The sequence below is a fragment of the Trifolium pratense genome, linkage group LG1 (assembly GCF_020283565.1).
Source record: "Trifolium pratense cultivar HEN17-A07 linkage group LG1, ARS_RC_1.1, whole genome shotgun sequence".
Lineage (NCBI taxonomy): Eukaryota > Viridiplantae > Streptophyta > Magnoliopsida > Fabales > Fabaceae > Trifolium > Trifolium pratense.
The window spans coordinates 16,207,650-16,232,571 of record NC_060059.1 but is presented as its reverse complement, the minus strand read 5'-3'; the positions used below and the strand labels follow the sequence as shown (position 1 = coordinate 16,232,571).

The 24,922-nt window shown below is 34.1% G+C and overlaps 2 protein-coding genes and 1 pseudogene across 4 annotated transcripts; 2 read left to right on the top strand and 1 right to left on the bottom strand.

Moving 5' to 3' along the window:
• The first annotated feature begins 6,793 nt into the window (after positions 1–6,793).
• On the top strand, positions 6,794–11,251 carry LOC123889210 (annotated as a pseudogene).
• Positions 11,252–13,194: 1,943 nt separating this feature from the next.
• LOC123907994 (putative F-box/FBD/LRR-repeat protein At5g22670) lies at positions 13,195–15,960 on the top strand. Of its 3 annotated transcripts, XR_006809533.1 has the most exons (4): positions 13,207–13,375; positions 13,937–14,833; positions 15,112–15,182; positions 15,610–15,960. XR_006809533.1 is itself a non-coding variant. In XM_045958488.1 (3 exons), the coding sequence occupies exon 2, from the start codon at positions 13,987–13,989 to the stop codon at positions 14,800–14,802; it is 816 nt and encodes a 271-aa protein (XP_045814444.1). In that variant the 5' UTR covers positions 13,208–13,375; positions 13,934–13,986; the 3' UTR covers positions 14,803–14,833; positions 15,610–15,960. The 3 variants fall into 3 exon arrangements, 1 of the variants encoding a protein (XP_045814444.1); XR_006809532.1 differs by lacking the exon at positions 15,112–15,182 and having other exon boundaries at positions 13,195–13,375; XM_045958488.1 differs by lacking the exon at positions 15,112–15,182 and having other exon boundaries at positions 13,208–13,375; positions 13,934–14,833.
• Positions 15,961–17,776: 1,816 nt separating this feature from the next.
• On the bottom strand, positions 17,777–21,563 carry LOC123907985 (probable mitochondrial import inner membrane translocase subunit TIM21). The gene is made up of 7 exons (XM_045958475.1): positions 21,265–21,563; positions 21,096–21,187; positions 20,065–20,246; positions 19,771–19,819; positions 19,494–19,613; positions 19,208–19,393; positions 17,777–18,215 (listed from the first exon to the last, which is right to left on the bottom strand). Exons 1-6 carry the CDS (start codon positions 21,398–21,400, stop codon positions 19,223–19,225), a joined length of 750 nt encoding a protein of 249 aa, XP_045814431.1. The 5' UTR covers positions 21,401–21,563; the 3' UTR covers positions 17,777–18,215; positions 19,208–19,222.
• Positions 21,564–24,922: the final 3,359 nt, after the last annotated feature.

Genomic DNA, 24,922 nt, shown 5'->3' with positions numbered 1-24,922 from the left:
ACTAAATTCTAAATAAACGAATAATTCTAAAAGTCGGGGCGTTACAACTCATTTTGCCCCCTGTGTGTACAACATGACATGTGATTGTGCAAATTTGCTGACGTGGCTTGTACACGTGGAAAAAAACATTTATATTTATTTTTAAATTCCACGTCAGATAATATTTTTTTCAAAAAAAAAAATTTCCTACAAAATTAATAAAACGAATTTTTTTTCCAAAATTAAAAGAAAATCCTACAAATAAAATTTTTTTCCCTACAAAATTTTAAAAAAATTCCTACAAATAGTTTTTTTTCGTACAAAATTATTATTTTTTTCCTAAAATAAAAAAACGAATTTTCATATTTTTCTCCCAAATAAAGTTTATTTTCAAAATAAAGATTTTAAAAATTTATTTTCAAATCTTTTTGATTTAAAAAAAACAGAATCTTCGCCGGTTTGCTTCCACCGTCGTGATCATATTCGTCGTCGTCTTCTTCAATCACCGGAATCGTCTTCTACTTCGTTATTGTCTTCTGCTTCCTTCTATTTTTCTAGTTCTAGGGCAAATGATTTTGGTATAAGAGGAAAACACGAATAAAACTTCTTTTTCTATTTTTTTTAATTCAAAGAGATTAACAAAAAAATAATGTTTTGTTTTTAAAAAATAAAGATCATGTTTTTTTTAATTCAAAAAGATTTGAAAATAAATCTTTAAAATTTTTATTTTGGAGTAAATATTTATTTTGGGAGCAAAATAAGAAAATTCATTTTTTTTTGTTGGAAATTTTTTAAAATTCTTTGTAGGAAAAAAAAAATTATTTTTTTTATAGGAAATTTTTAAAAAAAATTTGTAGCAAAAAAAATTTATTTGTAGGATTTTTTTGGGGAAAAAAAATCCGTTTTTTTATTTTGTAGGAATTTTTTTTAAAAAAATATATATTATCTGACGTGGAATTTAAAAAATAAATATTAATTATTTTTTTCGCGTATACAAGCCATGTCAGCAGATTTGCACATTCACATGTCCTGTTGTAAACACGAGGGCAAAATGAGTGAATCTATTTTTTGCAGGGGGTAAACAGAAAATAAAATCTGCATAAAGAGGTAAACGAAAACTTGCTTATTTTGTAGGGGTATATGATCATTTACCCTTTTTTTTATATATATATATATTGACTCACTTGTACAAAAAAATAAGACTCAATTTTTTTTCACTTGACACTATAAATACGATCCGACTCGAAAACACGCTTGATCAGGTTTTTTGAAACTCCAAATTCAATTTCATTCTAATTGATCATCGATTCAACCCTAGTAACAACCCACAATGTCTCATTGCTGCGAATCTTTCGTTCGAGCAAATTTCTTCTCTATTTACGAAACTGATTAGTTCTTCGCGAATCTTGATTACTCGAACCCTTAAAGTTTATTTGAACGGTGTCGCAATTTTAGGGTTTCATATTTCTGCATCCCTTTCTTGATTCGATTTGAAAGAGATATGTAGAAATGGAAAAGAATTCTAAAATTCTTCATTGGAACTTCGATAATTCTCAAGTTTATCAATGTCGCTCGTATCAAAGGTAATTGTCATCACTCTTTCAATTTACGATTCTGTATTATCTTTTTAAAAATTTTCTAATTGATTTGACAGCATGTTGTTTTGAGGTTGTTTTTTGTTTGCAACATTAACATGTTGTTAATCTTGTTTATCCAAGAAGATTCTAAATTTGTACTAAAAGCCACTTTATTGTTGTTAATCTTGTTTTGAGTCTTCATTATTCAAGCCTAAGATGGCTAATTTGTACCGATAGAAATTAAACTGTATTGTTGCTAAATGAATTCCTAATACAAGTCTTGGGATATTATGTTTGGATAACCCCATGAGATGAATTTTTTACAAGACATGTGGCTTACAATATGAATTCTTTATTCATATGGAATCAGGATGCTATACATGGTACCTTTGTTGCGAAATGGAGTATATGTCCCTCGATGTCCCTAAATTGATATGATCTGAATGAAATTTCAATGTGAATGCTTATTCATAACTTCATATGTAAGTGGAGATGACCCTTGGTGTCATTGATGTGAAATATTATATATGTCCCTATATGTCCCTAAATTGAATATATGTCCCTAGATGTCCCTAAATTGAATATATGTCCGTCGATGTCCCTAATTGACGCCTAAATGAATGCAATTCAATGTCCCTAAATTGATGGTTTGAATGAATGCAATTTGATGTCTCAAAATTGATGGCTCGGTGTCCCTAAATTTATTGTCTGAATGAATGCAATTCGGTGTCCCTGAATTGATGGTTGTGTGCCATGGTGCCTTTGATGCGAAATTGAGTATATGTCCCTTGATTTCCCTAAATTGATGGTCTGAATTGAATTTCAATGTGAATGCTTATTCTTAACTTCAAATGTAAGTGGAGATGACCCTTGGTGCCATTTGATGCAAAATAGGATATATGTCCCTAAATTGAATATATGTCTCTCGATGTCCCTAAATTGAATATATGTCCCTCAATGTCCCTAAATTGAATATATGTCCGTCGATATCCCTCATTGACGCCTAAATGAATGCAATTTGATGTCCCTAAATTGATGGTTTGAATGAATGCAATTCAATGTCCCTAAATTGATGGCTGGCTCGATGTCCCTAAATTTATGGTCTGAATGAATGCAATTCGATGTCCCTAAATTGATGGTTTGACTGGAATCTCAATGTGAATGCTTAATTGAATATATGTCCCTCAGTATCCCTAAATTGAATATATGTCCCTCAGTGTCCCTAAATTGAATATATGTCCCTCAATGTCCCTAAATTGAATATATGCTCGTCGATGTCCCTAATTGACGCCTAAATGAATGCAATTCAATGTCCCTAAATTGATGGTTTGAATGAATTCAATTCGATGTCCCTAAATTGATGGTTTGAATATGCAATTCGATGCCCCTAAATTGATGGCTCAATGTCCCTAAATATATGGTCTGAATGAATGCAATTCGATGTCCCTAAATTGATGGTTGTGTGCCATGGTGCCTTTGATGCGAAATTGAGTATATGTCCCTCGATGTCCCTAAATTGAATATTTGTCCCTCAATGTCCCTAAATTTTGTCGATGTCCCTAATTGACGCCTAAATGAATGCAATTTGATGTCCCTAAATTGATAGTTTGAATGAATGCAATTCGATGTCCCTAAATTGATGGCTGGCTCAATGTCCCTAAATTTATGGTCTGAATGAATGCAATTTGATGTCCCTAAATTAATGGATGTGTGCCATGGTGTCTTTGATGCAAAATTGAGTATATGTCCCTCGATATCCCTAAATTGATATGGTCCGAATGGAATTTCAATGTTAATAATTATTCATAACTTTAAATGTAAGTGGAGATAGCCCTTGGTGCCATTGATGCGAAATATTATATATGTCCCTATATGTCCCTAAATTGAATGTATGTCCCTCAATGTCCCTAAATTGAATATATGTTTATTGTCTGTCGATGTCCCTAATTGACGCCTAAATGAATGGAATTCGATGTCCCTAAATTTATGGTCTGAATGAATGCAATTCGATGTCCCTAAATTGATGGTTGTGTGCCATGGTGCCTTTGATGCGGAAATTGAGTATATGTCCCTAAATTGATGGTCTGAGTGGAATTTCAATGTGAATGCTTATTCATAACTTCAAATCTATGCTGAGATGACCCTTGGTCCCTCGATACGAAATTGAATATATGTCCCTCAATGTCCCTAAATTGAATATATGTCCCTGTATGATATTGTTCAATAGTGCTCCTTCAGTTCTAGCAGGAACTATGATGACTCTGATAAGAAACCTATTTCAAAAGTTCAGAAAGATCGGAAAAATTGTTCCAGCACAAGTAATAAACAGACGAAGCCATCTACACTACCCGCTAAGAAAGAGCTAGAAAATTCTGATTCCAAGAACTCTTCGGTTAAGAAGTCAAAGGTCTCAGATTCAGTTGCTTCAATCTAAACTAAGCAAGTCACTGTCAAACCATATGAGATTAAGACTCGGGAGGAAGATGATGATGATCTTCCCATTTCCCATAGATTTAAGAAGTCAGCTGATTAACCATCTTCCACAAAGAAAATAGTGACAAAGGTTACTAAAGTTAATAAGTCTGGTTGAACATCTTTTAAGAAGCAGACCAAGAGCATAAAGACCTATAGCAAACATACCAAGATCAAGTCAAAAAAGTCCGGCATTGGCTCAGAATATTCCAAATCTACAAAACTTCTTCCTAGCTCTGGTAATGGGCAGAAAAAAATGGACTACATTGGTTCACAATGGTGTCATTTTCCCTCCTCCTTATCAGCCCCATAGAGTAAAAATGCTTTATAAGGGGAAGCCTGTTGATTTGATTCCTGAGCAAGGAGAGGTGGGATTTATTATCAGAAAACTATGCTCTTGTTCCCTTTTTTAATGGATTGGGTTCATTTAAGTACTTCTATATAAAAATTTCTCAGATTCAAAAGTCTCTTCCGAGTTTTTGACTGTATAATGTATGTGGTTATGCGAGATACAGATTACATGCAGAAAGATAAGTTCAAGGAAAATTTCGGGAATGACTGGCGAAAGTTGCTAGGAAGAAATCATGTAATTCAGAACTTGAAAGAGTGACTTCACACCAATCTATGATTGGTGCCAAAGTGAAAAGGAAAAGAATAAAGAAGTAAGTTGGTAACTCCGTCTACATAATTTCATTTCTCCATAATAGAAATAGAAATTGATATTCCTTGGAACTTTACTTTTTTGAGTGGGTTTGTCTATATGTTTCAAATATACACACCAATTTGTCAATATGAAAAATATAATATAATTTTGATTTTAGCTGGTATATCTCTATTTCTTACAATAAAGTACTGCACCAAGTGATTATTTGAATCATGTGTTTAATACAACTTTTCAAGCCATTATTACCTATCATGTTTGGCGCGACTCATTTTATTTTTTTGGTTTGTTTTTCACCAATTCTCATCAGACATTGAAAATCAAATTATTGTAATTTGTTGCATGAAAAAGAAGCACTATTGAACAATATCATATTGGGATATATACTGGGATAAAGTTTTTACCAAACATGTGGCTTGCAATATGAATTCTTTATTCATATGGAATCAGGATTGTATACATGGTGCCTTTGATGCAAAATTGAGTATATGTCCCTCGATGTCCCTAAATTGATATGGTCTGAATGAAATTTCAATGTGAATGCTTATTCATAACTTCAAATGTAAGTGGAGATGACCCTTGATGCCATTGATGTGAAATATTATATATGTCCTGTATGTCCCTAAATTGAATATATGTTCCTCAATGTCCCTAAATTGAATATATGTCCCTCAATGTCCCAAAATTGAATATATGTCCCTCGATGTTGCTAATTGACGCCTAAATGAATGCAATTCGATGTCCCTAAATTGATGGTTTAAATGAATGCAATTCGATGTCCCTAAATTGATGGTTGTGTGCCATGGTTCCTTTGATGCGAAATTGAGTATATGTCCCTTGTTGTCCCTAAATTGATGGTCTGAATGGAATTTCAATGTGAATGCTTATTCATAACTTCAAATGTAAGTGGAGATGACCCTTCGTGCCATTGATGCGAAAAAGTATATTTGTCCCTAGATGTCGCTAAATTGAATATATGTCCCTTGATGTCCATAAATTGAAAAGATGTTCTTCGATGTCCCTAAATTGAATTGATGTATATGTCTCATAATTCATTATGAATGCTTAGTCGCAGCTTGAAATGTAAGTGGAGATGACCCTTGACGCGATGGCTATACATGGTTTTCCATAATAGTAAGTTGGGATGATGCATTGATTATCCAGGAGTGTACTAAATCTTTGAATCTCGACTTTTCATGCCTAAGAAGGCTAATTTGGGTCCTAAGAAATTGTGTAATTTCTAAAATAATTTTAAGACAGGTTATGGGATGTTGTGTTTCGATGAATTTCTATGCCAAAAATGTGGATTACAATATGAATTCTTTTGTTGTGTAGCCAGTACTACACTTTGGAATAGACAGGGCTTCGGTTTTGATGTACTTACAACAGCAACATGCTCTGCATCCACTACAAAGGTTTATAATTCTGCTTTGTTTTGTTGTCTATCATGGAGTATATGGGAACAACATATGGAAACAAGTTCTAGACTCAAGCTTTAGTCGAAAACTATGCTCGTCAGTTACTTAAGTTGGAATTTAGCGTAGAGACCGCATACTGTTTCCGGTGTGATGCGTGCAGAAACTGTGACTGCTGCAGATCTGATGCGGGCAGAACCTGCGATTGCTTGAGGTCTGATATAGGCTGCTGCTTTGCAGAATGCTATCGTGGCTGGGCCTGGTATAAAACCTAATTTGTTGACGAAAGCACCAGGATTATGTTGTTCAAAGGCACCCTTTATGCACAAGGTACATCTTATAATACAATGAAGTGATAAATGTTATTGTACCAACTCTTGAAAGAATTTGAGAAAGATGTTATTATGTCTATCACGTAATATTTGAGTCTTATTTAGTGTTCCTATTTGCTTGCCGGAGGTCGTAACATATAAAAACTAGTAGGAAATATTGCTCATGACTATTGTCAATACCACTGAATGTGTTCCTATTTAGTCGACATAAACTATTAGATGGCTCTGTGACTTTAATAGTTGCTGACTTTGTGAATCTTTATTAACCCTACAATTGTTTCTTGAAAGCTTCAGCAATTTTTGGGCTTCATGTATCTGCAGCCCTTGTTTGATTCATTTTGAAAGAGATATGTAGAAATGGAAAATAATTCTAAGCTTCTTGATTGGACCTTCAATGATTCTGCAATCCTCTCAAGTTTAGCAATGTCGCTCGTATCAATGTAATTTTTATCACTCTTTCAATTTTCGATTCATTATGATCTTTTTCAATTTTTCTAATTGATTTGACAAGAATGTTGTTTTGAGGTTGTTAATCTTGTTTATCCAAGAAGATACTAAATCAGTGAGTCTTGATTATTCAAATCCTAAGAAGGCTAATTAGGACTGAAAGAAATTGTATTGTTGCTAAAAGAATTATTAATAAAAGTCTTGGGATATTGTGTTTGGATGACTCCATGGGATGAATTTTATACCAAACATGCGGCTTACAATATGAATTCTTTATTCAAATGGAATCAGAAAGGTATTAATGGAAATTTTGATTCTCTAAATGCAATTTGAAATATGAATGTTTATTCAAAATGCAAGTTGAGACTTCTTTTTTTAACTGCAAATTCAAGTTGAGACTTGATAACAATTTTCTTGTTATATTAAATTGGGAAAATGGTTGTGTGTATTGGTGCCTTTGATGCGAAATTGAGTTAATGTCCCTAAATTGATGGTCTGAATGGAATTTCAATGTAAATGCTTATTCATAACTTTAAATGTAAGTGGAGATATCCCTTCGCACCATTGATGCCAAATAGTATATATGTCCATCTATCTCCCTAAATAAAATATATGTCCATCGATCTCCAAAATATTTTGACACAAATGTTGTTTAGGGTGTAATTTTTTGTATGCATTGGTTATCTAGAAGGGTGCTAAATCTGTGAATCTTGATTTTTCATGCCTAAGAAGGCTAATTTGGGCCCTAAGAAATTGTTTATTCGCTAAAAGAATTGTAAGACGAGTCTTGGGATGTTGTGTTTGGATGACCCTAACGAGATGATTTTTTATGCCAAAAATGTGGATCACAATATGAGTTCTTTGGTTGTGCAAGTAGTACTACACTTTGGAATAGACACAACTTCAGTTTTGATGTACTTTCAGCAGTTGCATGCACTGCTTCCACTACAAAATATTATAATCTTTAAACTGTTAGGACCTATTATAATATGTTCATAATTCTGCTCTGTTTTGTTGTATATTATGGAGTTTATGGTAGCAAGTAACAACATATGGAAACAAGTGCTAGACTCGAGCATGTGACTCAATTACTTTAAGGATGGAATGTAGCGCAGAGACCACATTCTGTTTCAGGTCTGATGCGTGCAGATTCTGCATAACATGTGACTGTGTCAGATCTAATGCAGGGAGAACCCACAACTGCTTGAGGTCTAATTCGGGTTGTTGCTTTGCGGAATGCTACTGCGGATGGGCTATGTGCAGAACCTAATTTGTAGAAGAAAGCACCGGATTTTGTTGTTCAGAAGGCATAATTTCAGGAGCCCTTTCTGCGTAAGTGATAAATATGTTTATTATTGTATCAACTCTTCAAAGAATTTGAAAAAAAATTATTATGTCTATTACATAATATTGCAGTCTTATTTACTGTTCATATGTAGTAAATATCAGTTGCTATTTGCTTGACGGAGGTCGTAACATAAAAAATAGTAGGAAAAATTGCTCATAATACTATTGTCTATACCACTAGATGTGTTTCTATTTAGTTGACATAAACTATTAGATGGCTCTTTCAGTTTAATAGTTGCTGACTTGTTTTCTGAATGTGCATAACATCTTTCTATTCAGAGCTTGCCTAACCTGTGTGGGTTCAGAGGTAGTAAACATAACTGTTTGATTGAGACATGGCTTAGCTATCCCATATTTAGGCATGGCTTAGCTATCCCATATTTAGGCTAGTTTGCATCCTAAAGTATTAAGGAGAAAAAATTCGTGAAGAAGGGGAAGTTCTAGTGGATGGGTGATATAGGATTTAAGCAAGAGAAGACTCTTAGCTTGTTGAAGGGTAGAAACTTTAAAAGATGTATTCTTCTGATGCGAACACTTAAGGAAGAATAGTTTAGTGTATGATGAAACAACATAGTAAAAGGAACAGAATTCTTATTGATTGAGGTAGGAGCTTGTTTGGAAGACATGGGCTCAAAATTGAGAGTCTTGAGATAGTAAACAAAGGCTAGACATTATCAAATATGTTTGTGTTCATGTTTAACGTCATTTATGTTGGATGACTAGGATGGAAAATAGGTTAATGCATTATCCTAATGTTAGCCAGATATTTTAAGAAAAAGCCTAAATTCACCCCTAATTTGTTTGAGGGTTTTATTTATTTTTTGTTTAACTGCATTTCAACAAAGGACTAAATTATTGCAAAAGGTTCAATATGGGATTGTTGCTGATCCAAATGTAATGGTGGAAGATTTGGGTGAATAGAAGGATGGGGCAATGGCTTTTGGAGTGGAAGTGGCCAAGGGAATTAATTAATTAGGCGTATTATCGTATGACTTGATGAATGTGTTGCTAGCTAATGTAGTTTTTAGGTTGGGGGTACTATTGACATATTGAAATATTTAGCTGATCCAGCAAGCGCTTATTCAATGAAATTAGCATTTGATATAATTTCAAATGAGGGTAGGGTATCCATCGTGATGCTTGGCGATCTATATGGTTTGTTGTTATCTCAACTATTGGATATGATCTCGCATCCAAAAAAGTTGTCTCTTTGCAAGTTGTGACTATTTTTGAGGTAGTTAAATTGAAAGTCTGAAGTTGGTTAAGTGCAAGGAATGTCTGGTTAAGGTATTATATTCCATCATGGTTTATTAATACGTGCAACTTTGTTCTGTTTAGCGGATTATCGTTTCTCTGAGGTATCTCTTGTGTGCAATTTGTTCTGTCTTTGGCCTAATATTTGCATTCCATTGTGCTAAATTTTAGTATGTTTTTAGCTTATAATGAAAACAATGACTGAAGTTGTTTGAATGCTAATTTTCTAAGATTGTTTAGAACAAAAAAAAAATCTGGACATATATTAGATATACAGGTGTAAAATGGAAATGTAATTGGAACATATTCCAAAAACAAATTGAAAGGGTTGATTCCCACAAGTCATTGAACACCAAGTCAAGAGGAGGCTGAGGAAATTGATTAGGTGTATTTGAAGGAACCATGCAACGTTAGTTCTTAAAAGGATAATGTACAACTGTTTAAGAAGTTTCTAATTGTAGTCTTATTATATGCATATGTGTGTTCATTCCCCTCATCTATCTTTTGTATCTTAATATCAAGTTATTCAATTCAGTTATCATGCCCCTCATGTTTGTTAATATTTTGTTCTTAATTGTAAACTGATCTCGTATTTGAGTCTTTTGATTCGATTACTTCCTATATTCATAAATAGGACAACATCAGAAGAACCTTCAATTTTGAAATTATTAAGCCAACACCTCTTTTTTTTTCACAAAGAGAATATATCAGACTCTTTATTTCACAAATCTCAGTCCCATAAAATTTGAATATACATCTTCATCAGAGATTGATCAGGATTCATATAACAAAACAGTTTTCTTGAAAGCCTTGGTTTTGAAGCTGATACCAAATTTATTGACTTTACTTCTCATAATAAGGTACAATACTTGAATGGAGAAAGTACCTTTGAAACAGAGGACTTAAATTTGGCAGAATCAATGGTGTTGGAGAAGAAAGAACAAATAAATATGTTTATATGTCAATCGATGTCCCTCAAGTGAATATATGTCCCTCGATGTCCCTAAATTGAATATATGTCCCACGATATCCCTAACTCGAATATTTGTCCCTCGATGTCACTAATATGATGGTATGAATGGAATTTGATTTGAATGTTTAGTCATAACTTGAAATGTAAATGGCGATGACCCTTGACGCGATGACTGTACTTGCTTATTCATATTGGTAAATTGGGATGATAGTTTTGTGTCTGTGTGACCTTAGATGTGAAAATTGAATATACGTCCCTTGATGAACCAAGATTGTTGGCCTAAATGAAAATTTATTATTAATGTAGAGATAGAAAATTTATTAACTTTACTTCTCATAATAAGGTACAAAACTTGAATGAAGAAAGTACCTTTGAAACAGAGAAGTTATCAAATTTGGTAGAATCAATGGTGTAGGAGAAAAAGGAACAAATAAATATGTTATGGAGCAAAGCATTACATAGGAGTGGGGAGAAGGCCAAGGGATAAATTTGCTGCAAAGAGTTGTGACCCTTCAAGGAAAGGATGCAGTGTTTGGTTAAACATTTGACAATGAGATTGATGCTGCTAAGGCTTATGATTGTGCAGCTTTCAGAATGAGGGATCAGAAAGTTATACTTGAGAAGCTAGAGAAGCTAATCCAAAGCCTAATAACAATGGCAGGAAAAGTACAAGTAACAGGTAATAGCTCCAAGTGAAGAGTTGTGAGAAGTAATATATAGTTGAACTGATTAACCTAGGAAAAATGTTAATCTTGCTGCTACCTTCAAAGTACAAGTTCGTATAACACCTGATAACCAATATGTAGCTATTGATATTAAACTTGAGAGATCAATTTGTCCTTTTTCAAATTATTTATTTGTGCAAAAAAATTAGAATGCAATTTTTGCAGAAGATTATTCTCAATGCATCATCCCGGTATTACAAAAGAGTTATATCAATAAAGTAGAAAGTAAATTCGACATAAAAGAATTGGTGCTCAGATATCGGAGATCTAATAATCTGGAGATCATCGTATGTTTGACTCCTATTATTTTGAAAGTCCAACTTAACTCAAAAAATTAGTGCAAGTGCATAAAGTAAAAGCTTTAAAAGACAACACAAATTATATTGTGACTTAAAGTGACACGGATAATGCCTCAACAACTATTTTATAAAGTTCATTGACTTATAAATTGTTGTTGAAAGATAGAACATATAAATAGAAATTTTATGCTAGCCGACTCAATAATCAAGAAATTTGACATATAAGATCTTTCATCGGATTGTTGTCACTAGAGCTGTCAAAATGGGCTAGCCCAAATGGGCCGGCCCGTCAAGCCCGATTTTTTCCCGGGCTCGGGCTTTGAATATCCTAGCCCGAATTTTTTTCGGGCTTTTTAGCCCAGCCCAACAAAGCCCGATTAAAATATGGGCTATCCCGAATGGGCTGCGGGCGGCCCGCAAGCCCGAAAAAATTAAAATTAAAAAAATAAATTATAAATATAAATCATTTGTTTTGGATGATTTGAAATTAGTTTGTAATATAAATTATAAAACACCGTCCGCTACTTAAGTATAGCAGATGAGTAAAAATAGGGCACCCAAGAAACTCGTAGGTAGCGAATGAGTAAAAATAGGACGCGCGAGAAACTCGTACGTACTGGATGAATAAAAATAGGGCGCGCGAGAAACTCGTACGTAATGCATGAGTAAAAATATGGCGCGGGTGAAACTCGTAGGTAGCGGATGAGTAAAAAAATGACGCGCGAGAAACTCGTAGGTAGTGGATGAGTAAAAGTAGGGCGCGCGAGAAACTCGTAGATAGGGGATGAGTACAAATACGGCGCGCGAGAATTATTATATATATATATATATATAGCGGATGAGTAAAAAATAGGACGCGTGAGAATTATTAATGCTATTTACATCGTTGAGTTTGAGCACAAAAAGTAAAAAAAAAAAGGGCCGGCCGAAAGCCCGACTACTCGTGACGGGCTGGACTCGGGCACTAATTTTGGTAGCCCATTTTTATCCGGTCTTTTTAGCCCGGCCCGACGAAGCCCGAAGCCCGACCGGGCCGGCCCAAAATTGTCCGGGCCGCCCGTTTTGACAGCTCTAGTTGTCACTAAGGATGTCTTAAATACAAATTTTGTCATGGTTTTGTTATTATTGTTACTAGCGGGCCAGACAGGTACGTTCCGCGCCTGCCTGTGTCTAACTTATGTAAAAAAAAAAACTCTTATGTTATGAAATTAAAAATCAGAGATTAATAAAGTTTTACAATTAAAAAAGTGTACCTTATTTAAATTTCTGCAAGAATTGTGATAGTTAGAAGACCTTAATAAAAAATACTATTGTGTTATTTGAATTTAAAATGAAGGATAATTTGGACAATATAAAAAATTCAGCTCAAACTCACCCATCCTTTTTATATATTGTTATAGATGTGTCTAACTTAAACTTATGTAAAAAAAAAAAAAAACTCTTAATGTTATGAAATTAAAAATTAGAGATTAATAAAGTTTTACAATTAAAAAATGTACCTTATTTAAATTTCTGCAATAATTGTGATAGTTGGAAGACCTTAATTAAAAAAAAACTATTGTGTTATTTGAATTTAAAATGAAGGGTAATTTGGACAATATAAAAAATTCAGCACAAACTCACCCATCTTTTTATATATTGTTATAGATAACCGGTTTTTTATATATTTACCCAATTAAAAATTATTTTTGTATACATGGGTGAAGCTATAAATATGATGAATATTTTTTGGATCCTACAAGCTTAGTTTCTTTCTGCAATCGCACTGTGAGAGTTATCGAAAAGAGAAAGATTGAAAGAACGGACCAACTGGGGCCACAAAACTCGGATCAGATCACTCACAACACAAGGTTCTTCATCGATTCATTTTGTTCAAAACTCACTAACTAGATAGGTATATTCATACTCTCTTTTCGCCCTCTTTCTTCAATATCTTACACGCTTTCAAGATTACTGTAAATTGGAATTTCACATCTACCAATTCCTTTTTTTCACACAATTTGCATGTATAGTTTTGCTACCATCTAGGTTTTCTTGCTTGTTTCTGTGTGTTGTTTCTGTGTGTTGTTTTCTTGCTACCATCTAGGCAATTAGGCAATTGAAGAAAAAGACATGTTCTTATGATAAGGAAAAACTGTTTCATAAAAAATGACATGCCTAGATACAAACACTTCTCTAGTAAGTAAATTAAAGAGTAAGATACCCTTGGCACCAGAATACAAGGTTCTGTTACAAGACTAATAATAACAAACTAACTAAGGCCTTATTGTTTCCATCTATTTACAATAATTATAAGCACTAAAATATTGACTATTCTAGCATAACCTGGTTTCATAAGCTATCTCAAATAGTCTCTTAAGTCTTTATGTCAATAGATAAGTTTAAATAAGTCAATTCAAGTATGTTGCGTAGTATATTTACTGAATTTATTGCTTTTGATCTTACTAACTAGAAGGGGATCAGAAAGGTTGGAGCCAACAAGGCAGGGTGAGTGATTTGCTGAAAATGAACAAGAGCGGGCTCAATGACTTGCCCAACGAAATTCTGCTTCATATAATGTCATTTCTTATGATACAAGATGTTGTTAAGACCAGTGTCTTGTCAAAACGGTGGAAGAATCTCTGGAAACACCTCCCTCATCTTAAATTAAATACCTCTGAATTCAGCAAGCCCTTGTATTTCTCTGAATGTGTGTCTGGGATTGTGTCATCTCGTAGTATGGGCAATTATCCTTTATGTACGCTTGACTTCAATCGTCATGGTTCTTTTCAACATAAGATCTTCACTGAACTCATAAAACATGCTATGTCTAATGGTCTTCAGCATTTGAACATAGTTGTCCCATCCAATATTGGGTTGCCCTATTCTCTCTTTACTTGTCATTCTTTGACCTCTATTTATATTTCCGTTTCAATGTATGATATCAAAAGAAGAACCAGACTCCCTAAGCATCTCGATCTTCCAGCTTTAAAAAATTTGCATCTTGACTCTGTTGGGATTCAAGCTGATCACAATGGTCATGCTGAACCCTTCTCAACCTGTACTGAGTTAACCAATCTTTACATCGATGAGTGTGTCTTAGTTTATCCCAGCTCTCTCCCCCGCAAGGTGGAAGGAAAGCTTAATGTAACCAATGCTACACTTTCCAATTTGACAATCAAGGATGCTTTGACTCACAAAAGAATGGCACCTGTACCAAATTACAAATATGTGATATCCACGCCGAAACTGATATCTTTTACTTTAAATGGTTCTCCTTTCTTGGCATCGTCCTTACCAGAGAGGCTGAAGGTTGAGCTTCAGTCTTCCTCAATGACGTAAAATCAATACAATCACCTCCAGGTCTCTTCAGGTAACATACTAACTTTGATAATAAGAGTGCTCCCTTTCTCTCATTATGCAATGGAATGTTTGTTAAAGTGTTTTCTGTGTCACTCTCAGCCAATAATAATATTTTGTTACCAATGTGAGCAAGGTCATAATTATCCTCTTTTTAACTATTCCAAACTACTTTTTCAATGCACAACAAATCAATATTGGAATATATTTTTATTTTTTAAAAATTTCAATAACTTCAGGTTTTTTATCATAGCAAGGCTTAACTTTTTAAGAACACTTGTTTTCATGCAGTACTGGACTTTTTTAGATGTTGCTACCATAAATTGATGAAGACGATTTGCAGGCAGGCTAAATTCTTAGATGTAAATTCCTGTAATTGATTTGGTGCTTGTTTCTTTCTCTGTTTCTCTCATCCCATTTTCCCTCTTTTATCTCGTTAAGTTGCACGTAGACAAGTTCTGAACACTTTGTTTATATATCGCTTTTGACATATGTTTGGTGATAATGTGACAATTAAAAATCCAAGACTCTGCCACCATAAACATTCATCAAGTATGTTTGGTGACATATGTTTGAATCAAATAGCTTGTGATTTAAATTGACACACTTCATAAGTATTTATTGAACCATTAAGCTAGTAGTTCTATATCTGACTGCAAGAATAGGTCTAATTTGTTGATTGGACGATTTTTTTCCTTGTATGCAATTTCATTCAGCCTCAGCTATTATGTGTTATTGTGATAAAACCATACCCTAATATTCATATATTTGGTGTGTTAAATTCTGCAGGTGACAGAAGAGTGGTTTTCATTCAATGATATAGAATGCCGTAAAACTTCGTACGTGAATATTGAGCAGAGCAGTGCAGTGCATCTGATATATTACTGAAAGTTCTGCTGTTCAAGCATACAGTGATTAGTATATATATATACACACATATACATACAAGTGTATGTATTTATGTTAGTGTTCAGTAAGTGTCTTTCATTAAAAGAATACTTTGTTGTAGGAATTGATGTTGTTATTGTGAAAGGAGTAAGATCATATTCATTTTGTCTAAAATTGGGTCTATTATCAGCAACCAAGACACACCTAATTCAACACAAAGGGAATAAGGATTCACTGGTTTATTCTATCAAACCTCAGAAACTATAAATTACTGTTGGTCAACTTTAATTTTGATGATGAAAATAGAATATTTAACCACAAGTTACACGAGGAAGAATGCAGCTCCTAACATCATCTGCTAGGAAAAAGATTATGCACTCTTAAGACTTTATCAAAAGGAAAAATATGAATTACTGAATAACTCCAAACAGTTTGATGGGGAAGTTGAATAACCTCCTGGAGAAGGAATTGCATAAAAACGTTATAATTTCACCATATTTACAACTATCTCAAAATTCAGTTTAAAGATAACCGACGTGAGTTCAAGATCAATAGCCATATTGATGGATAGGATTCTCTTCTCCTATGGTTTTTTAAAATAGATTCTTATAGTTTTACGGTGTAAAAAAAAATTACAAATTATTTTTTTGTAAAAGCTTCGATGAAAATTTGGTTTGAATAGTTTTTTTTTTTTTTTTGACTAATTCAATACTTATTCTTGAAATGTTATTTTAGGTATTTGATTATTTTATTGAATTTTTTTTATATCAAAATTTTGAAAAATCGCTTAATTTTGAAATACAACTTTTTGAAAAAATTGGGATTTTGACTACGTTTGATATTCAACAATGTGTTTATGTTATAAGATGTCAAAATTAGTGTTTCAATTTACAAAAAACGAATATAAAAAAAAACTTGTAATATTTTTAAAAACGATTTTAAAAAATAAAATACATTTTTTTAAAGCTCAAACAAACGGGCCCTCTTTTAGATGAAAATAAAGTATAAGAAATAGTAAGATTGCACGTGGAAACAAACATTCTAAATGAAAATATTAGGGATTTGTCGGTCAAGAAATAGTAAGGAGCTCCCGGGATTCAAATTGGTTAGGGATGTTCTTTTTGATATTTTTAGGCGTGCGGGAATATTTGTGAAGAAAGAGGCACCTGTGAACTTCTTGACTGACCCACAAGAGGGAAGATCGACACTTTGGCCGACAGATGTTTTGGTGCATGGATGGGTAGGAGGTAGACATGTCTGTGTGGACTTGACTGGAGTTTCTCCGCTTGTGAGACTGGGAACTGAAGATTTTACTGTTGTTAAGTCGCTTCCAGCAAAGTGGCAAAACACGAGAAATCGTGCTCTGACAATCAACATGTTTTTATCCCATTTGCATTCGACATTTTTGGCTTCCTAGCACCTGAGGTTGTGGATCTCCTTAGGATAGTCCAAAGGGTATGCATAGTAATAGTGTATCTTCTAGGTCAATGAATGTGATTTTTAGGAGGATTTGTTTTGCCATCCAAAAAAGTTTAGCGGCGCAGCTTGTTATCCGCCTATACCTTTCATCCATGTGTAATTATCTTGGCTATATATATATTCATTTAAACCTTTTTTCATTTCATTTTTTCATGATCTTTATCACTTTTTTATTAAATTGGAGAAGAGAAATTATGATTAATTAAAGTGGTTCTACAAAATTTGGTTTGTCACATTGTAGGAGAGTACAATCTTTCATTAGACTACAATCTTTCATTAGAAAGAATCTCTAATAGTACATGTATTACATTTGAAAAAATAAATTCATTATTTTTTTGCAAGATATAATCATCATTAACATTAAGAAAAATTAGAAACTTAGTGAGAAGATTTTACTATTGTTTGAAATGTAAAAGATCGCAAGGTAATGTAAGTTTTTAGAATTACAGCTCAATCTCAATAGCTCATCGCAAGTTAAAACAAGTAAATTAACCATTTCAGGAAGTAATACAAGCAATCCAAAAATTTATTAGCTTTATAGCACATTGATGCAAAAATTGTGGCCTCAACGTTTTTTATATCCCAGAAGTGACTAAAAATCAATATTATATGATCCATTATTAATTTTCATTTTGGCTACAATGACTTCTCATATTCATCCACATAATAACAAATTAGCGTGCTCCTACAAGCTACTCAATGTACTTCACAAACCAAGCTAAATGAAAGTGTCAGCAGTAACAATAAATTAGAAGTACATGACAATCTCAATCGGCATCAACGACAAAGTGATCACTCTCGTCGATACTGAGATTCTTTCCAAAACTTTCCCTCGCATCTGCAGGTTCTTAATGAAAGTAAAAGAAATACTGAACCTGAGATTTGAGATCAGATTTTCCTATTATTTGTTACTTTAATTGTCCTTCCTTCATCCAACTTTCACCCCTAAGGGAACATGGACTAACAAAGGTGATCAATGCTGAAAGTTGAAAAATGTGGTCTACAGTAATGGGCCAAATATCAAGGACCTGCATTGAGTAATGAAATTAGATAATTAATATACATGAGGATATGAATTGAATCAAGTCCCAGTTAGTTTGGATTAACTTAAACTTATGGGAGCTTTTCAACTAAAATAAATTTATGGTTTTGCAAACTTGCAGTATGCAGAAACTAGTGTTAACTCGCACGAGGAAGAAAGGTGTCATTTCTATATTTTGTTTTCTTTCTTCTTTTTTTTTTTTAAATTTTAAATTTGGGTTTTGTATACAACCCAAACCAAACAAACTGCTTCAATTGTAAAAAATTAGGATTTTTTTACTAAACACCCGACCCACCCAAATATAGAAATAGTCACGCAAAACCAACAAACAATCCCAGCAGTTTTTCCACAATCCCACCACGTCAAATCCTAAAGGCATCGCAACACGCTAAGGGGTTCTTGAGTTGCAGGAACGTGCAATCCTAGGCTTCAACTCGCAATTCCACCAACACTGTGTGGAACATAAGATAATTAGGGTAAACATTTTGAGGCTTTGCCACTTCAGACTGACTTCACTTCTTATTCAGAATATAAGCAAAATAAATGAATAGCGCATGCTAATCAAGAATATTAGTAAATCCCATTTAATTCTAAAAAAATATTATTTCATTTACAAATACACTTCATGAAAACACATTTCAAGAAAATAAATGGGTTATTGGAATCTTAAATTGAAAATAAATTGAAGGGCAGTTGATGAATGACATTATTAAATAAAGTGAAATTAGTTAAGATTTGCTTATTTGTTATGCCACCCACCAAGCCTGCGGGTCTTCTTTTTTTTTTTTTTGCTTATATTTGAGGTCGGAGAAAGTATTTCTTATCCAAGATTGGGAAGGTGGGAAATACAATGATGCAGCTGAGTGATATCAAGTAGAATTTTTGTTGTGAAGAGTACAACCTCAACATTCAAACAGAAACACAAATAAACTATCTAGCATCCACAAACGGACTAATTAGGCAACAGCAGAATGATACCTTTTCTCATCTAGGCTACTTGTTTGCGTTGTAAGCTGGGATATATGACTCCAGAATTAATTGTGCTGGAGAGGGTGCTTTAATCTCAACAATCAAGTATGTGAATTTCCACTCACCGTCATCTCCTTTGAACATCTCAGCGTATACTTTCCCATGTCCATGGTTGGCCCGGATAAAGAAATTAACCTGTAACCCACATGAACATATTTGAGAGCAAATCAAATTAACAATAGAAATAGCACAGCTGCTAAACATCAAGTATCTTCCACTAAAAAGGAAAATTTACCTCCACATGCTCAACACCTGCCTCATCAGTCCAAACCCTGTTGGCAATCCTTTGACGAGCAGCGCGGTTTCTACTCTCTTGGCCATAACCTGTTATTGGGGATCCAATCCTCACTCTGACCTGAAACAAAGCAATTCCAATACAAGTTCACAGTTAAACATTGAATTGGTAGATTATCAGTTACTGCTCATATTTAAGTTCCTTTAAATGGAAATACTTTAGTTTGGTTTTCTTTGTGTGTTCAGGAAAATTGATGTGAAAGAAAAGCATCACTCACCTGACCATCATCTTGAATTCTTTTGAGAGCCTTGTTATAGATCTTGTACCTATCATCAGCATATAACAATCAGATCAAGATAAAAGAAAAGAGAAAAAACAATGAATTATGGCACTTTTTAAATTGAGTAGTGCTACGTAGGGGGGAAAAAAACACAAGTGAGCTAGACTCTAGGGTGGTTGTTATAAGGACCACCCAAAACTCAACAATAAATAAGTCATTAAATCAAAAGCTCTTGCATCTAGCATTTTCCTTTCAGATAAATAATATGACCAAGGAGATTAAACTCTTTACTCTTTAGGTTGAAAGATAAGCTCCTTGAAAACAGCATATCCAGCAAAAGCTGCAAATCCAAGCCCAGCAAGAATGACCAGACTGTAGGACGCCCCCTCCACAAATGTTACCGGCTTCTCAGGAATATTATATGTTGGAGAAGAATCAAATGGATCCTCAACATTTTGTATCTCCTTTTTTGTCTACAAAACAAATAGGAAAAAAAAAAGTCACGTAGTTTAATTGCAAATAACACCAAACAAAATGCCATGTAGAACAGAGCCATTCTGTGGCCACAGAACAGAAGGGAAAAAAAATCATATTTTCTTCTATTGATCGGGCTAATCTTTTATGAAATAACACGGCCAATAACAAACACTAATGCGGCATGAAGCCTCGCCTAAACAAGGGTAGAGAATAGATTCAAGTTTTCTATTATCGCTAGGGGAGGCGCACACACATGCAAGGCTAGAGAGAACCACTAACGTAACCTAGAATTTATGATGAAAAATACGTATAGCTTCCCAAGTGAGAAACTATGGACTTCCATCCAAGCCATAAATAGAGTGAGCGTAAGTTCAACCATATGTCCTAACTCTAATTGGTGATTGGATTTTTTTTACTTTTAACCTAACAACTTCGAAATTCTGAATTTGAACTCAAGTCACATCAAGTGTGAGCAAAAGGTCCAACCATACTAATATCAAAAAAAAAAAAGTCCAACCATACTCCCTCCTCCGGTCACTATTATAAGCAAAAAAAAAAAAATCATTTTTTAGGTTCATTATGATAACCTAAAAAGTGGTTTTTTTTTGCTTATAATAGTGACCGGAATGAACCTAAAAAGTGGTTTTTTTTTTTTTTGCTTATAATAGTGACCGGAGGGAGTATGTGTCAACCGCAGTTACAAGCTTTTTATAAGTCAACAGAAACCTAAACCTAATTATATTCCTTAATTAAAATAAGTAAATGAGGAATGCATACATTAGGATTAATTAATTGATTAATCACTCAAATTTAAACAATAGTAAACATTAGGGTAAAATTGAAACCTTTTCTGTGCCTTTCTCTTTTTCAGATGATGCTCTTGAAGACATTAACCTCGCAAAAGAAATTGATCTATGGTTTTCTGCAATTCCAACTCCTAGAAGAAAAAAATATATACATCAAAATCAAAAGGAGAAATCAATGAACGAAGTGAAGTGTGAAATTGATACAAACCTAGGAATGAAGGTGGAGGTAGAATTGGGGCAATAGAACGAGAGAGAGAATGCGGAAGAGAACGAGTTTCGGATGAGGAAAGTGCATTGCGGGTGCACGATGCGAGTGCACGATAAGAGAAGATTCTGCGGAACATGGTTGATTTTGATTCTATGCGGCGAACAAGTGAAGAGGGTTTTGTTTTGAGACACTTTCACTTCAAAACGGCGCCGGTTTCTTGTTGGTTGTTTATCCTTTGTTTGCTTGTTTATCAATCCTAAACTCAATTTTAATTAAGTTTAGTAAATTAGTATTTTTTCAACTTCAAATTTTTAATTAAGTAGTTTTATCACTCAGAAAATAATTATTTTTTTTATAATTCACTCAGAAAATAAATCGGTAGTAGTTTTAAATTGATTAATCAATCTATATGTTTGTTTTCATTAGCTTATTTTTTAATTAGCTTATTTTTTGAGCTTATACGAAACAACTTATGCAAATAAATAACTTTTATGAGTTTAATTTGTATTCACTGTCGGTGTAAATTTGTTTTACGCAAGCATTCAATGATGTGTTGCCACATCATGTGTTTTTATATACCATACATGATGTGGTGGTATATTATTGGACACATGTGTAGTGGTATATTATTGGACGCATGTGTAAAATAACTTTATACTGACAATGTATATAAATTAAATTTTTTATATATAGTATTATTAGTTTTTCAAGGTAATTTACGAGAAAATATATAACTTATGAAGATATGACTTTTATCAATTAACACAAAAATTTATGTATTTGTCTAAGCTATTTTCATAAACTCAAAAATAAATCAAATTCAAACGGCCCATGGGAATGAGAACGTGTACTTGAACTCCAGGTACGTAGTTCAATTTTCACGGAAGGCAAAAACTCTACTATAGAGGGGTAGAGAAAATTGTGATGAAAAGCATCGAGATTGTCTACTAAATATGTAAAAAAAGGATCCGAGCTATTACATTAGGCGGGGGTCCTATATCTTTGTATCTCTTTTTCCTTCGATTGAAAGATAAAGGGCATGGTTGATGATGGGATGTGGAAATCGATAAAGGGCATGGTTGTTGATGGGATGAGGAAATCGATACAGTTTGGAAATGGTATGGGCCTAAATTATCCTAAATTTAAGAAACACATTGAAAACACTAGAAATAACGGGAGAAATCATATAAATGTCGTAGCATAAGATAAAAGAAAGTGCATTAGAAATACACCGATCAAATTCCCCATATTTGTTTTACGAATGAACTTGATTTCATTGTGGAAGCATCTTTGGACCAAGCTTAAATGATCAAAAGGTTAATGGATGGTTTTTGTGATCATCGGGTTAAAGGATAAAAGTATCTAACTTCAAAGTTGTTTTTTCTAAGAACTTAGTATCAAAAGTTTATTGAATGATTTTTGTGATCATCGGGTTAAAGGATAAATCTAACTTCAAAGTTTTCTTTTCTAAGAACTTGTTGATAGTATGGCGAGTAATATTAGGCATATGTTGGAGATGGATCAAACAGACCATCTTTGCACCTACTTTGGTGCACTTTAATATGTGTAAGGTCCTAATGTAGTCAGGTGCGGATCCAGAAATTTTACTAAGTAGGGTCAAGATCATAACTTAAAAAAATATTTTTTCCGTCCCAAGATATAAGCAAAAATAACAGGAAGCACTTAGAAAACACTACCAAAGAGTGATGCGTAAGCACGAAACGGTCCTAATCGTACAACGATAGGGCCAACGAGAAAAGGGTCACTGATGGCGGGGCAGTCTGACAATTTTTCGGCAGTGCATGCACCCAATGTCAAAGCCAATAATTTGTGCATGTGTATGATTAAAGATGTATCTCACATAGGGGCATGGACAAGAACTATCGATAGTCTTTGAGGAAAGATGAAGGTGTTACGGACTTGAATAGAGGTCAGAAGGTGGTGTGTGTTCTTCACGTACTAGACGGGAGCTATCATTGGAACCGCTAACAGAGGACACAAATGGCAAGAAACAAGTCTGGAAATTGTAACACAACGCTGGAGATACGACAAAGGATAGCAAACAAACCAAACGACAATCATTGTATGCTAGTTCTTATAGTTGTTGAAGCCCCAAATAGGAGGTGTCACAAGTGTGAATAAGGAGTTGACTTGTCCTCTTAATTATAATTATTAGTTTGTTTCTAGAATAAGGAAAACAAATCAAATATTGATTTGTTCTCATTAAATATTGATTTGTTCTCATTAACCTGTATAACCTCGTAAACTCTATATATACAAGAAATAGCAATGAGAAAGGCATCAAGCCAATAATTCTTGATATGGTATCATTAGGGTTTCGATCCAACTTGTGAGTTTTTACATTAATCTTGGCTTTATTCAGCGACACCCCACTGGTTCGCTCTTGAAATTGTTTCTACCGTTTCACTTTTTGTTGTCGCCCTTGCTCTCCGCCGTCGTCGTACAATCACATCCTGATGTGATTCGTTTTGTTCACAATTTCTCGGCTTCGATTTGGGATTCTTTTTCGTGCACTCTAATCGCACACGTCTGTTTTGTTTGCTGCTACAGTGCCGCGTTTGCTACAGTGTCGCGTTCGCTACAGTGCCGAGTTTGCTACAGTATCGCGTTGCTACAGTGTTCTGCTTGTGTTGTTTTCTGCTAAGCTCCTGCTTGTGATATTGTTGGAATTTTCAAGGTTCCCTTTTTACCACTATTGTAGCATTGTTTTCATGGCTTCTATGAACGAAAAAAATAATTTTTGTGTCCGTTTTACCGGCAAAAATTATCCTACTTGGGAATTTCAATTTAGAATGTATGTCAAAGGAGAGGGATTATGGAGTCACTTGGATGATGTCTCTATGGCACCATTAGAGACAACTGATTTAGATGAATGGGAAATCAAAGATGCAAAAATTATCAATTGGATTCTCAATACTATTGATCCTCAGATGATTAATAATTTGCGAGCTTTTTCTACTGCTCAAGAGATGAAGAACTACTTGAAGCGTATCTATGACCAAGATAATGATGTCAAACGTTTTCAGTTGGAGCAAGAGATAGCCAATTACAAACAAGGTAATATGTCTGTTCAAGAGTATTATTCTGGGTTTCTGAATTTGTGGACAGAACACTCTGCAATTATACATGCTAAGGTCCCCAAGAGTTCTCTTGCGGTTGTCCAAGAGGTCTACAATACTAGTAGGCGAGATTAATTTCTCATGAAGCTCCGTCCAGAATTTGAGGTTGTTAGAGGTGCTTTGCTGAATAGGAACCCTGTTCCTTCTTTAGATACATGTGTTGGTGAACTTCTCCGAGAGGAACAACGTCTTGCTACTCAAGGAATAATGTCTCATGATTCTGTCATTTCCGAGCCCGTTACGGTTGCATATGCTGCTCAAAGTAGAGGTAACGGTCGTGATCTTCGACATATCCAATGTTTCTCTTGCAAACAATTTGGACATTTTGCTAGTGGTTGCAGTAAGAAGTTTTGTAATTATTGCAAGAAGCGGGACCATATTATCTCTGATTGCCCTATTCGTCCTCCACGACGAACACAGCGTCCGGTGCAAGCTTTTCATGCCTCTACAAGCTCTGAAGTTGGTCCTTCCATCACCAATACATCTACTGATGGTGCTTTACAGTCTGAAATAATCCA